The sequence below is a fragment of the Solea solea genome, chromosome 4, assembly GCF_958295425.1.
Source record: "Solea solea chromosome 4, fSolSol10.1, whole genome shotgun sequence".
NCBI classification, from domain to species: Eukaryota; Metazoa; Chordata; class Actinopteri; order Pleuronectiformes; family Soleidae; genus Solea; species Solea solea.
Window position 1 is genome coordinate 7124971 of NC_081137.1, and position 15277 is coordinate 7140247.

At 40.7% G+C, this 15277-nt stretch overlaps 1 protein-coding gene across 8 annotated transcripts in view; it reads left to right on the forward strand.

The window, feature by feature from the left end:
• Positions 1–15277, forward strand: part of gria3a (glutamate receptor, ionotropic, AMPA 3a) — a 73353-nt gene that overhangs the window by 25644 nt on the left and 32432 nt on the right. For all 8 annotated transcript variants that reach the window (XR_009240059.1, XM_058626797.1, XM_058626799.1 and 5 more), the window contains one exon: positions 8924–9111. Coding sequence is in view for 7 of the 8 variants with exons in the window: in XM_058626797.1 (XP_058482780.1) it covers positions 8924–9111 (188 nt within the window). In the remaining variant the exon portion in view is untranslated. The remainder of the gene's footprint in view (positions 1–8923; positions 9112–15277) is intronic.

Genomic DNA, 15277 nt, shown 5'->3' on the forward strand with positions numbered 1-15277 from the left:
TGTGTTTATACAGCAGCAGCACTGGTGCGGGCAGGGATAAGAAGCAACGTTTTTTTTTTCAGTCATACTGCAAAAATGTTTCTGACTTCCTGGTTTATTTCCGGGTTCCGGCAGTAGTGTGACTGCGCATGCTCTATGGGCCTTAAATTATTGCCTTAATTTATTCACATTTCTCATAAAGTTTTCACATCGTACGGTTCCCTGACAGTAGCACTGCTCCTGAGACACTTTGCTGTGCTTGTACACACCTGTGACGTCACTCTGGGAAATAAGATTTTTCTGGGCTTTTTATGGCCTATAGGAAGGTTTTACAAATGTGAAACTCCGTGAATTAAAAATATAGAATATAAAGATCTATACATGCTTATATCCATGTCTCGAGGTGTCCTGTGGACATATTTTACAGGCGTCTATTTTGCTATTGTGGTCAATGGGAAAATTGCTTTTTGGGCTGCATGAGTATTCTTTGTTGCAGTTCCAAGAGTGGCCACCATGACAAAAGTGTCTTCAAGGCAGAGGGGGCGGCGCTCTATCCAGTTCTTATAATACATCCATGACTGCAATCTGTTTGCAGCTGTCTTGCTTTCTTATTGCGAAAATGCTGTTGCCTTTGTGTGTCTTGACATAAAAAAATCACTACCTGTATGCAGCGTGGGAATGTTGCTGGGCAACATGAGATCTAAAAACCACTACACTGAGAAATACAGAGAGAGAGAGAGAATCATGAGGAGCTGAAAGACAATGGTGAGAATGTAACAGACATTTGTTCATATTTAAATGTTGTCTCTTACGGTCGGATCAGTATTATGGACATGCTGTCTTTAAACATGAACATGACTCGCAGAGACAAAACTCTAACACACTAATGTAGCTTCAGCTGGCTCTATAAAGACGTTATTTTAAACTGTTGCATTGCTTTGTGAAAATGTGTGCTTTGCTTGGAAAAAGTGAGTGCAACTCCCGGTCTCATTACAGACAGTCTGTAGCGTGGGCATCTCTACATAACCCACTCAGTCTGCCAACACAGTACACGAGCACGAGCCATTACTACAGCAACCAAGCATGAGTGAATGCTTATCTCTCAATAGTGAATAGAACGTGTAGATGTAGATCAATTTCGCTCTGGGTCTCTTCACATGTCTTTCAGATGATTTGCTAAATGCAGTCACTCACTGTTCCACTGTGTCAGGGCTGAATGTGAGGCCATAGCGTCCGTGTCTGGGTGTAAAAGCAGAATCTGCTGCAGTCAGTATATGGTGGAAATGTCCGCTGTATATGCCCTTGATGTTTTGCACTGCAGTGTACAAGCACACCAACATTGTGTTGCTTTTGAGGATGAGAATGGTCCCATTCTGGCCAAGGAAGACGGGTGGTTTGAAAGAGGAGAGAAGGAAGCCATCTATGTTAACCTGGCCATGTATTTGCACCTGGGAATGTGTAGTGATTCTCAGTGTGGAGGAGATCTAAAACTCAGTGCAGCAGATTATGGTTTCAGGACCCTGGACAGTTCCCACAGCGCACACTGATCTGCTCCCTCAGCACCGTGAACTATGTAGTTTATTCATTATTGATGTATTTCTCAATGAATATGTGTGTGTGAGAGAATTAATAAGTAATAATAGATCATTTTTAAGTAAATAGAGTGGGTATGTTAACAAAAACACTTAGTTTGAGGGAGCAGTAATGAAGAACAGATAATAATAACAATGCATAAGACTTATTGAAGACGTATTGAAGGCAATCTTGTAGAGGTCGGTTTTGAATGAGTTCAGTGAATGTGTATTGCGTATGTTTGGAGGGAGAGCGTTCCAGAGGGCTGAGGCAGCTGGGACTCGATCTCCCATGGAGCGGTGTTTGGAGCTGGTGATGAAGACTTGAGGAGTGACGTTGGAGGAGGTTGGTGGTGTATGGAGGAGTGAGGTTGTTGAGGGCTTTGTCGATGATGAGAAGAACCTTTGATCCATGTTTGGAAGCCAGTGGAGTTTCTGTAGGATCAGTGTGATGTGGTTTCTGGAGCAGGAGCGAGTGAGTGAGTGAATGTCCTGAAGTTTTGGAAGGTCAGATGACTTTGACACGAGTGCACGAGCAGCATAATGAGAGTTGTCAGCATGTGATAGGACAACTGACGGTAATCTGTGTCTATTTAATGTGTCAAATACCTGAAAATCAAAGTACTTAAAACATTGAAATTTGCTCCATATACATGTGTTGGAGGAGGTATTGAAATTGATATCTGTTACGATTAACAATAACCTAACAGGGCTCATCAGTTCACCCTGTGCCCTTGACTCATGATGCTGCCACATGAAACATTAGAAATCAATACATATAATAATAATAATAATCGATTATTTAACCTTTGACCATCAGATGTGACCTCACTCATCCTGTTCTTATTTTAAACGTTTGTTCACCCCTGACACCAAACAGGAAACGGAGTGAGCAAACGAGCTGTGAGGGGTTTATTTTGTGCTGAAGCGAAGGTTTTCTTTCCCTCCGCAGCCCGGCATTGTTGTCACAGACGGAGAAATAGCCACGTCTCTAAATGAATTGAAAGGAAAATGAAAGTGAACGCAGACAGAGAGCGAGGCAAAGAATAGAGGAGTCAGCAAAGCCTTTGTGTCGCTCCTGCATCACATATACAGCAAATGGCACAGAGGGCCAAGCACTGGCAGACACGCTGTCAGATGCACCAAATGTTTTTTTTACTTCCCACCCGCCATCTTTTTCTGTAAGCTCCAGCTTGTCACATCTAATTTGCTTTAACCATAGTGTTTTGCAGAGCCAAATAAAAAATAAGGTGACTAATTGAGAGCCCGTCTGCTTTATTAGACACTGCTCTGTTTATGCCTTGACTTTTGTCTCTGTGTTGCTAAAATGCCTCTTGTCTATTTTGAGACGCTTGCTTTCAGGATGGCACAAGGCCATTACAACAGTCGTCTTTTTGCATTATGAAAGAGATTGATGTGATGTGCGCTTCCCTGTTTACCCAAGAGGAAATGCCATTTATTTGCTTAAGAGATAGGAGAGTAGAAATAGGACAAGTTAGACAGTTATTACAGTTCTTACCGATGGTCCATTTCTTTGTGCTTTATACTAGAGGAAGGGACAATTACCGCCATTTAAAAAAAAAAAAATATCGAATGAATCGGACAATTATTACTTGAACTATTCAGTTCTCAGAAATGTGATAAATGCATTATTTAATCACGTTCCATATATTTAATATTTCTTTTATACAACATTTTCATTTAAATGTACGGTACGGTAAGTGCACTTCAGTGTGGAATTATATTAGAATTTTGTAGAATTTTAAGATTGAACTGAAAAGGAACTTACTTATCAAACGTTTAGAGATTTCTTAAGATCGCAGTCAACCACAAAAAAACTCAAGTCGGTCGACCTTTGCTTTGTACTTGTGCGTTTTTTTAGTTCTCGAATGAAGTGCTCAATAAAAATGTTCTGTTAGCATCTTTGCAGCTGTTCTTAGAAAACAAATCATCAATTTGATTAACTCTGATCAAGGATTTGGCAGAAGTGTGAGGTGTGGGGGTGCAGGACTATTTTGAAGAAGAAGCTGTTATCTGCATTAAGAGCAGGCGTTGTTGGGCTTATTGTACTCAACAGTGTCCTTTAACTGTCATCTGGATGCTTTAATCCTTTTTATCTCACCATTTCTGACTAAGATTACTCACTGAAAACAATCATCTAAACATGTAGAAGCTTTTTTAGAGCGGTTTTGTTTGAGTTTTCCTTTGGCTTCACGCTCAGGATTAGGCTTCACATGACAACAGCGCACTTCAGAAGCCTGCAAGAGAATTTTAAAGAGGTCACCTTCTCCAGGGAGGAGTGGGAGGGACGAGACTGAGTCACAGTTGAGACGGCACACACTACTTTACGCTGTCATGTGAGCTGCTGCCCAAGACAGATGAGAGGAAACACATGGACAGGTGCCAGTGGAGAGTCAGTCAGGCTCTTTCTTCCAGCTCCACCTCAACACTGACGGAAATACATTTCCTGTATTTGATCAAATATTTTTCCAGTGTGGCTCTCAAATTTTTCAAAAAGCCTACGTTTTTTTTTTGTTTTATTTTTATTTTGTGTCCATGTCATGTGACTCTCAAGTTTTCGTATGCAAAAAGAAAAAATTGTGTTTTTAGATTTACATCATTTTCTGAGCAACTCTTAATATCTGTGCATTTTTTATTTTTTACATGTTTGCAATTTTTATACAGGGTGATTTTATGCGACATGCAATCTTAGATTTGTTATTCTCTTCTCAATGTTTATATTTATATTTTTTTTAATATTTTTCTCATTTATCATTTGTACACAGGTTTTTCAAGGCTTTATTGAGGGAACGCCGCTCAAAGTGTCATTGTACCTGTGTATAATGGCAATTAAGTTTATTCTATTCTATTCTATTCTATTCTAATATTGTAGCAGACAGCATCCATATATAGATGATACACAACATTGCGGTCTTATGTTTTTCTGTCCTGATAATTTATCTTTAAAATGTATTTTAATGCCCAAACGATGGTAAGATATTACATTTAGATCTAAAAACCAAATGAAAGTCCGTGAAATTAAAGTAACCTAACGTGGACAGTGGCCATTGATATTCTCCACGCGAGGCTCGCAGGGGTCGCTAGTGCCAATCTCAGCTGACATAGGGTGAAAGGCGGGGTACACCCTGGACAGGTGGCCAGTCCATCACAGGGCCACATAGAAACAAACAACCATCCACTCTCACAATTGTCCATAAGATTGATTTAGGCCGTAAAGTCCAGCCCCATTTACAGTATAGGAAAGTTTTTGTACATTTTTTACAAGTTAGGCCTTTGGAAATATGGGTCGTATTCACTATTAATCTAAATTAATGATTATGGCTGCTGTAAGTGATTTATTGCCACTGCGGACAGTAATCTAAAGCAGCCCGAGTACAGAGAGCCCTAATTCGGTGAATTTATTTATTTGACACACAGCAACATTAGCATTCATTCACGTAGACACATGACAAATGTAAGTCCAATATAAACTCGCCTCATCGCTCTGATTAGGCCTTATGAAAAAGATTCTCTTTTAAAAGCAAGACAATGATATAGCTTCTCCTCAGTGTTCGCTAATGTTCTTACCGTAGTCACATTATACGTTATAATGTTCACTGAAAACTGAACTAAAGAGCACAATATGCAGGCTGTCTGGATGACATGCATACCTTTACATTGACATTTTACATCACCACAAATGAAGATGATTTAGATTTCCCCTCATGTCACCCTAACATAGCCTTTAGGCGACATGCCCCTGATTGTTAATATCTATTATTTTTCAGGATGGTGCTGAATAATTGACTCTGTAAAATGCCCTTGATGATTGTCCTGCCTGCTGGCTGTTGTAAAGCTTACCATCTGTTTACAAAGTCAACCAAGTCTCTTTGACCAAAAAGACTTTAGTCACTTGTGCATGGATTCATAAATCACGCCGGCGTTAATATTCACCAGGAGACTAAGGTGTCCTTTGACAGTCATATTTCTCATTTGCATTGTAGCTATTGATGTTAGAGCACACTGAATGTCATGTTCAGTTTAATCCCTCAGTTCAGGACATTTAGAATCTCAGCTTTTATTTGCAGGCGTCTTTAATTGTGAGTATGTTAAATCCAGAATATCCAGCTTAGTTTCGAGAAAATGAACCACACTCTCAAGAGAATTGTTTGTAAATCCCCCAAATCTTTTTTTTTTCTTAAGCAACTACTAACACATTTCAAAATGTCATGCGTATCCCAGCTTATGGCGTTCAATGCTATGTGTCAGACTACTGGAAGGGGAGCTGACACTCAGCCTCTGCCTTTTCATTTCCTCTCTGCCACCAGAGATATACTGTGGTCGAGGCTTGTTTTGATATCTTTGAGGATGATGAAAGAGTTGAGCTCAGTTTGAGGACAGCTCAGCAGCTCAGCTGTCTATAATCACACTCTTAACAATGCAATGAGATCGAGCAGAGTGGCACTGACACCCCAATTTTGAATTACCTCACCCCGCTGAGACGCGTGGACACACGCCCCCTCTGCCTCCTTATACTCCTGAGTGGTTAATGTGGCAGCGCACAGCAAGAACCACTTGTCTTTAAAGGCCACACCTGATCTGAGTGCTGTTTGCCAGGCACTTCACTGTGAAGGTCACTGGCAGGGGAACGGAGGCTGAACATGTCAGCCGAGTCGTCGTGCTCTGAATACTTAGGTGCTCTGGTGTGAACCTGTCAGCTCACATGTCCTTAGTGGTGAATAGCAAGTTCCTTTTGCTGTGATCAATGTATGATTTTCACATCTGGTTCATACAGTGATACAGACCAAGACAATGTTTTTTGTCATGTAAATGGGGCTGAAATGATTAATCGATGATTCAATTACTAAATTAACCCTCAACTATTTTGATCATCGATGAATCAGTTTGAGGGTATTTGTCATTATTAAAACAAGCTTTCTGATTTTTCAGCTTCCTCAATGTGAATATTTTCTGCTTTCTTTGCTCCATATAACAAATAAATTGAGAATATGAGTCGAGATAAGAATCAGTGGAAATAAATGTTAGTTGCAGCCCTGATTTTGATATTAGCCCATTTACTTAAACACATTTTGCACTGGCATATTCAACTCCCCATACTAATGTGTATGTCTTTTATAGGATCAGCAGTTTTATTCCTGCTCTCAGACAAAATGGTAACACAGAATGTGATGTCGCTTCCGCTCATTTAGTCCAGTCAGCTGTTGTGTTTTTAGATTCTGTTGTAAACGACGAGAAAAGGCTGTGCCATGTTTTTCCTGTCCATCAGTTATGACCTAATACGACACATAATAAGCCTCTGACAATACTCATCATATCCAGTGCATTGTTCCTCCTAAATATGCTATTTTTTTTATCTATGTTGCCTATTTTTTTACTTTGAGCTGTTATCAATTCTCTTTCTTTTCTTTGTGTCATTGTTTTTCTTGTTCTCTGTATTTTCCTTTCTATTCACTGGTTTTCCTACATGTGTTTTTTTGAAATGGCTGCACATCATCCGAGATTATACCTCTCAGCGAGCTGAATTTGATATTAGTTTGAAAACCAGCTGTGCAAATATTAATTATCCATCCATCTTCTACCACTTTATCCTCCACATGAGGGTTGGGGGGGGTTTGCTGGGGCCGATCCCAGCTGACATAGGGCAAAAGGTGGAACAGCCAGTCACTCTCACAGTCAATTTAATGTGTCCAATTTGCCTAATCCTGTAATCCACAAGTTTTTGGACTGTGGAAAGAAAACCGGAGAACCCGCAGAAACCCACACACACATACATGGGCAGATAATGCCAACTCTAGCAGAAAGGCCCTTGTTCCGACCAGGTCGCAAACCCAGGTCTTGAGTTCTAACCACTATACCAACATGTGGCCCAAATGTTAATTATATCAATGATATTGATTTTTGTAAAAGTAGTGACCTACTTTCTCTCACAGGTCAATGAGCAAAACACTGTGTTCATAATAACCTTGTGCCTATTACACATGAGTATAAATAATGTTTTGAAATTGACTGTAAATCACTCTTTCACCGACACAATTGATATTATTATAATGTACAGAATTAAGACTAAGGCCTTAGGTAAGTAAACAGTGCTTCATGCTGCTTTATCTTGTGCAAATGTCATCAGGATCGTATATTATGGTTGTCAGCATCGGCGTATGTGTTAGGCTCAGTGTGTTACAGCAGTCTGTTACGTGTGTGTAAGTCTCAGCACATGTCACAATAACAGATGTTTTGTTGAATCAGCTCCAAGAAACCTCTAAATAGCTCGGCCGGAGATTCTGACTTTCTAGAAAGACTCTCAGTCAACCTCTGACAGTTCAAACAATAATAGCAACAAAACCTAATGGATAAGATGTAGCATTGATGGCGTGAATAACACAAGTTTAATGATAAGTTGATGACTTCCCTACTTTCCTATTTGCAGTAAGGACATTAAAATAAACCACAAATCAGTTCTCTTTCTTTAATTATTCAAAACAAACATAATAAAAGTCCTCTAACTTTCATCCTTCACAGACCCTGATGTGTCTCTTTAGAAACTGTATTGGTTACTGACTATGAATTCTCATAGTCTGAGTAAAGTCTTCTCTGTGTCCCTGCTGAACCAGGTTGCTTTAGCTCAGCTTCCTCCTTTCATAGGCCTCATCTCCTGATTCATCCCATGACACAGTGAGCTCTGCAGAGAACACACACACCACTGAGCTGCTCCAATCGTGCTTGGACCGCTGCCTCTTTCACTGTATTTGTTAAAATATGAGCTCTTACTGTGCCATTTTGTTTCTACCTTTAAATTTGGACGTCTAAATATCCTCCAAAAAAGAGAAAACAGTGACACAATGCATCATGGGACACCAAACGATGTTCTTTTAAGTATTTATTCTAGATGGCACAGATTTAACTTGAAATGAAACCTTTGTTGGTGAATTAACTTGTGGTGTGATGGATTTGCATTTGCATTTACAAACACCTTCTTTAAATGCATGAATTGCTCATGTTTACTTCATGAGCATGTGAGAAAATGCAAGAGCCCATATTGCCATCAATATGCTTTCTGTGTAATCTTAACCTAAATTCAGATTAAACATCACATCCCATTTTTGTTCAGTAATTGCTCATATTTTATATTTTGTCTATAGACTGTTAACACCTAAATGAATACAGGTCAGATCTCTTTTATTTTGAAAATACAGTACCTTCTTTAGGTTAGCACTCATGCCTTTGCAGCAAGAAAACCCGGGTTCACGACCTGGTCTGCACAAGGGTTTCCTTTCTGCATGGAGTTTGCATGTGCTCCCTGTGAGTCCAAAAACATTTGACCACAGCTGTGTAATGGAGCTCTTCTTCTTCTCCAGGATTTGCGATCCTCCAGGCCATCATGGAGTCGGCTGTAGCCAATAACTGGCAGGTGACGGCTCGCTCGGTCGGGAACATTGTGGACCCCACAGAGTACAGACGCATCATCGAGGAGATGGACCGACGACAGGAGAAACGCTTTCTCATCGACTGTGAGGTGGACAGAATCAACTCCATACTGGAGCAGGTACAGAGACAGCACACACCTTTTGTTTACCTGTGTCTCACTGCTTATGTTATAACGCTCAGCACTTGGAGTGCATCGTAAATGCCTCGGATCTTTGCGTTGTCTTTCCGATGTGAGGTGAGGTGGGTACATTAAATGAAGGCATGTTATTTGTTGTTTGCTACAGTATTTGAGGTCACCTGGGCTCAGTTCATGTAGAGAAATGAGCTCCTCTTCCTTGTTTCCTTGGTGATCATCAGCGAGCACTTTTCCCCCACCTGAGTGTCGGTTCACATTCAGCGTTTGCCTTTGTGCCAAGGGAGGAAGCGATTATTGCCAAAAACGAATTAAATGAGGCCTAACTGAAGCTTTGCTTGTCCACTCAGAAAGTCATTATTGATTATGTGGAGGATTAGTAGCCATGTAGCAGATGTGGTCGCGCTTTGTCTCGTAAATTAATTTCGAGGTGTGCTGTGTTTCGTGTTTTTAGTTTAGTTTAGGACAATTAAACACATTTGAACTGAAATGGAAATGCACGTTATTTACAATTTTGAAAGATATGTAAGGGAATGCTGTGATTCAAAGTGGGCCTCGGCACTCTTACATTTAGGAATGGCTGATCCAAGGTTATGTTTTCCCTGATGTGCAATATTGTGTGTCGTCATACAAATAATTAGCATCCTCTCTGAGGAGAAACACTGAAGTAGCGTGACATCGTTATTGTCACAACCGGCGCTAGTAAGGTCACAGAAACACAGGGGACTGGACCCGAATGCAGATGGCAGGGGCAGCCTTAATAAAGTCTGATGAAAAACTTATGAGGTGATGGTGACACGGGCAGAGTTCAAGATCAGAGAAGACAATTTCAATGAAGAGCAGGCAGAAAGAAATCCAGCTCATAGGCATAGTGTCAGCATTTAAAAAAGGCCTGTGTATCAACATGCGTTAGAGGTGTTTTTGGCGACGAAAAATCTGTGAACTTGAAGTTATGAATACACCAGGAGTAGGTAAGTGATGTTCAAAAAAGTGGGAAAGAAAATTGGAAGGAAAAAAAAAAAAAGAACAACGGACACAACCAGGTGCATGCGAGCTGTTACACGGAGGAGCAAACTGTGCCGGTGAAACTGCTGCAGTGCTTTAAAAAGAGGTCGGGTTGGATAGTTGTTTGGTTGGTGGAAGTCAGTGGCGTGCGCAGACATTTTGAAGGGCAGGGGCAAATATTTAAAGGGCACCTACTCCGCACTGGTGGGGCACCACGAGTACACTTAAGGCAGGCATGTCCAAAGTGCGACGCACATTATTGTTAAATGAACCAAGTTCAAGTTGTGTTTTGTAGCAATGTTTGTCACCATGTTAGATTATTGATTTTTTTAAGGTCTAATATATCACTGATTAATACAATTATAACTCTTTTGTAGGTCAATATGATTTCTTTTTATTTTTTAACCAGATGTAAAAAGCAGCTCATATTTTTACATGACCTAATCTGGCCTCCATTCAAAACCCTGGCTTGTGATTCAAGAGGTCACTTTAGTGCACAGAGTTTTTGCCCATCAGGGTATCAGGTCCATTATTTTCTTTTATTTCAGTCCAAATTGAGTTGGTTTACTTTAATCATGCATCTTGCATGTTACCTAAAGGCTGACACACACATGCGCGGTAGAGGCATCAACTAAAATGCTTCTCATTCACTTTGAATGGACCAGCGTCAAGCTGGTTTAATTTGTGAGGCTACTACCTGGCAGATTATACCTCACCCATTCCCTTTCACTTGTTTGAATAACTTTTCATTATAGTTTCCAGTAAAATGTACATTTCCATTGGTTTCATTCATGAGGGTAGTACTTGGCAGATTGTACTTCAACAGTCATTTTTACTTTGTCATTGCAGCTCCGACCTTGTAACCTAAACATTTTCCTGCCCTAAAATCACTTGATTTCAATCATGAGGCTAATATTTGACAGATTATACCTCACCCAGTCCTCTGAGCTGAGTTTAAAACATGTGGGTGGGTCAGGTTTTTGTTTTACTTACATAAATATAAAATAAATATATGTGAATACCACAGCTACTCAGTAAGGCAATGTGCTAGAAAACCAGATAAACCCACTTATAGCCCATTTTCCCTGCGTGTGTATGGGAGCTCATTTGAGCGATTAATCCCGATCACGTTTTAACCTTCTGCTCTCTGCCGCGATATCTTTGTGTTCAGGCTTCTGTCCTCTATCTAATGATCTTCATTATCGCCAGACTTACAGGTTTTACTCTGACCTTCACTGGAGATCTGTCTTTAAAAAACAATGTAGTGTTTTTTTTTTTATTAATTAGGAGAAGTTTGCTTTTCTCTGTCTTTCACGTCAATAGAGGATTCCTTGATGTTCTTACATTGCTTCCGTGTTAGATTCAAGTTACCCTTTTAGATAAAGATGGCCAGTTGGTGTCACACCAGGCTTATCTTCCCAAATTCTCATGGATTGATGTGAGTGGTGGCCTCGTCAACAGCATCTGTCACCGAAGCATCGCTCCATATGCTTGAGCGTGTCGAAGACGCGCTTGTGTCTCTCGAGAGTGACGCCCTATACAAGCTGTGACATCAACACTTGCTTTAATGTAATATCAGCTCCCAGTGTAAGTAGGACACGCTGTCCCATAACAGCAACAACAATGAGCCCTACTATAAATAGCCTACCCTTCTAGCCTGAGGGAAGATCTCTCACTAAGTCGGGAGTGAGCAAACACAACGCGATCACTCGGGCAATGAGGAAGCGACCATTCTGGACATGATTTATCTCATAATCAGTGTTAAGGTTTTGACCTCATAAATAGACAATAATCATCCAAATAATGGCCAAATATGTTGCATTCAGGTTGTTATGTCCTCCCAGGGTATGGTTAATAAACTCCTGTGCAGACATCTATCATTTAATTTGTGCTAACTACTTTTGTATTCAGGGTAGTTTCCGTTGTAACAGGCTTTATTTGTTGCTAAATGTGCAGTGGGATTCTTCTCACTCCCCTGCTGACTTAAAAATATCCGCCTGCTCATCCCTTCAGTAAAGTAAAGACGGAGCGATAAACACCTCTAAGGCTTCTCATCAATAATAGAAACACAGAGGATTTATAATCATCACCTCCAGCCTCCTCCTGTTCACTGGACAGACAGAGAGAAAGAGTGTTGGAGACTGAAAGGGCGGAAAGGGACGTGAGACATCGTAGTGTGAGTGTCTCTCTTTTCCCTGCGCTGTGGAGGGAAACCGGAGAGGAGCTGGAAACCCAGAGGTGCACTGGAATTCCACACCCACAGTAAAAAAAAAAAAAAAAAGACATTCTAATTGGATTATTTAGATTACATCTGCTAAGTTTGAATTGTAGTTTTGTTTCAATGGCATGACAAGTCAAATATTTTCTATACAAAATATATAAATTGTTATTGGTTGTATACAAAATACAAAAAAATAACCTGGTCTTCTATATAAGTTTGTTGAGTCAGTGAGTGTCGTCGGCCTGCCTGAGGGTGCTGCCCCCAGCACACTGTGATGCGGTGCCTGTACTGCATGAGAATGACTGATTGTAAGAAGGAAAGTAAATGGGCGACCTATAATTATTTGCTAAGATTGCCGTGGACAAGGAGAAGAGCGTCTGTGACTGTGAGCTCTTTAGCACAGTTCTAAATGACTGTAAATGGTCTGTGTTTCTAGTCTTGACAACCACTCAACGCTGCTTTACACAGCTGTCACTCATCTTTCATACCCATTCGCATTCGCTGCATCGAACCCTCAACCTTCGAGTTGAAAGACAACTCGCTCTACCACTGAGCAAACTAAAGACCAAGCAACATAACAGTTGTGATAAAGTGTCCTCAGCCTATAAATAAACTAATAGGAAATGACATATTCATATTAGGTATACTATAAATAGGATCAGGAGCCAGGTCATTTCTTAGCTACTTAACATGTATTGTACTTGTCCATAGCAGTTGTTCTTCCTCACAAGGTCAGAGGTAATATTTTACTTGAACAGAAACAATTCTTCAAACCTTCATTTCCCTTCTCCTAACTTGAACTACAAAAAAGTCAACACGGTTTCTCTAGAACAAAAAAAAAAAAATAGTTGACTGTAATAAAGGATGTTTTTGTGCAGCTGTCTTTGTAGCACAGACGTTTGAAGGAGACCCAAGAGAAAGTTGTGGTTAAAAGCAACCTCAGTGAAAAACATCATCAAACACTCAAACAGGAGAGTTGGCAGCTGTAGTAAACACTGTAAGAACATCACAAAGTCTTACTTTTTTTATTTATTTTTGCTGAAATTGGCATTCAGTAAAAAGGCTGTGTAGTAAAGAAGTGTGTAAGCTGCCGCAGAAAGAGAAACTCAGGCATGTTTTTCCATGTTAATTAATAATTAATATGAAATTAAGGATTTTGGTTTTATAACCACTTTATTAGGTACACCTGTTCAATTTCCACTCAAATTAGGTTTCTGTGTTTAAGGGAATTTAGACATGTATTAGCAAGAGGACCTGCTGAAGATTAAATTGAATGTCAGAGTGAGAAAGAAAGATGATTTAAGTGAACATTGCATAGTTGTAGGTGCCAGATGGGCTGGCCTGAGTATTTCAGAAACTACTGATGCATCACTACCGGGATTTTCAGACACAATCATCTCCAGGGTTGAGAGAATAACCAGCGGGCAGCAGTTCTGTGGGCAAAAATGCCTTGTTGATGCCATAAGAAACTGAGTGGACTTGTGTTGCACGTTCTCTAGTTTTTCTTTTTTAAACACTGTTGTTTGAGATTGTTTATATTGTCAGTCAGTCATCATCTACCGCTTTATCCTCCACCAGAGGGTCGCGGGGGGTGCTGTGCCAATCTCAGCTACATCGGGCGATAGGCGGGGTACAGCCTGGACAGTTCGCCAGTCCATCGCAGGGCCACAGATTGACAGAGACAAACAACCATTCACTCTCACACTCACTCCTATGGTTAATTTAGAGTGTCCAATTTACCTATCCCCACATTGCATGTTTTTGGACTGTGGGAGGAAGCCGGAGAACCCGGAGAGAACCCACGCACACACAGGGAGAACATGCAAACTCCATGCAGAAAGGCCCTTGTTCCAACCGGGGCTCGAACCCGGGTCTTCTCGCTGCAAGGCGAGAGTGCTAACCACTACACCACCGTGTGGCCCTTGTTTATATTGTTTCAATTTAAAATATTATAAATATAATTGTTGTGATATTCAAACCATTGTCAGGGGAGTTCAGCTCCACATTTCTGCTCTGCAAACAGAAAGTAAATCAACAAAGATGGAGGCAACAGTATGAACATAGCGTTAGGGTTGTAGTAGGACTGAAAACACACCAGTTTTTCAGCAGTTTTAGGGGATAAATGTTTTTTGCCCCATTTGCCCGTGCACTGCAGCTGTATAGATACAAATGCTCCCTCAGTCAGGTCTGATAGTATTGGCTGATGGAGCATGTTTTCTGGTGAAGGACTCGCCATGATACATTGTTTCTGTCCATGAAGACCAAATAGAGGCAGAATAATAGCATCAACAACACAAATCGTCAAAAATCACGTAACATGCGTAACATGACAATAATTAGCCGACTGCCGACTCTGCGATGTCCGCAGCAGCTCTTGAAGAAGACGGCAGACAAATCACTGCAACAAAGAGAAGCTTTCATCAGTGGGAAGAGAGTCAAATCCTCCTGAAGTCACTTTGGCAGACGTCCAGCTCAGCACAGGACGGTGGCTCCAGTCTGCTCAATTAGCTTGAATTCCCACAGGAATATTTAGACTGATCGTGCTGCAGCTTGGTCCTACTCAGCCCAGCAACAAACAGCACAGACCTGTTCATCCAGACAGACAGACGGGCGGCAGGAGTCCTGTGGATGGACAAATAAAGAAAATTGGGACCTGAGACAATTGCTCTTCCTCTTTTTCTTGTCTGTCTGTTAGAGTTTGTCTCCTCCACACCAGACTGCCGCTGATGCCTCATTATATCCTTAAAAAAGGGCTGAAAATGGTTTTAACCGTCTGCAGGATGGTTTAGATGGTTTATTGGAAGAAATGGATTAAAGCATACATAAGTATGTTTGTAAAGGTATATAATCGCTTTAAGTTTTATATGAACTTTTGACAAATGCTACCGTCTTGTGCCATGATTCTACAGCAGCCTGGAGTTCAGC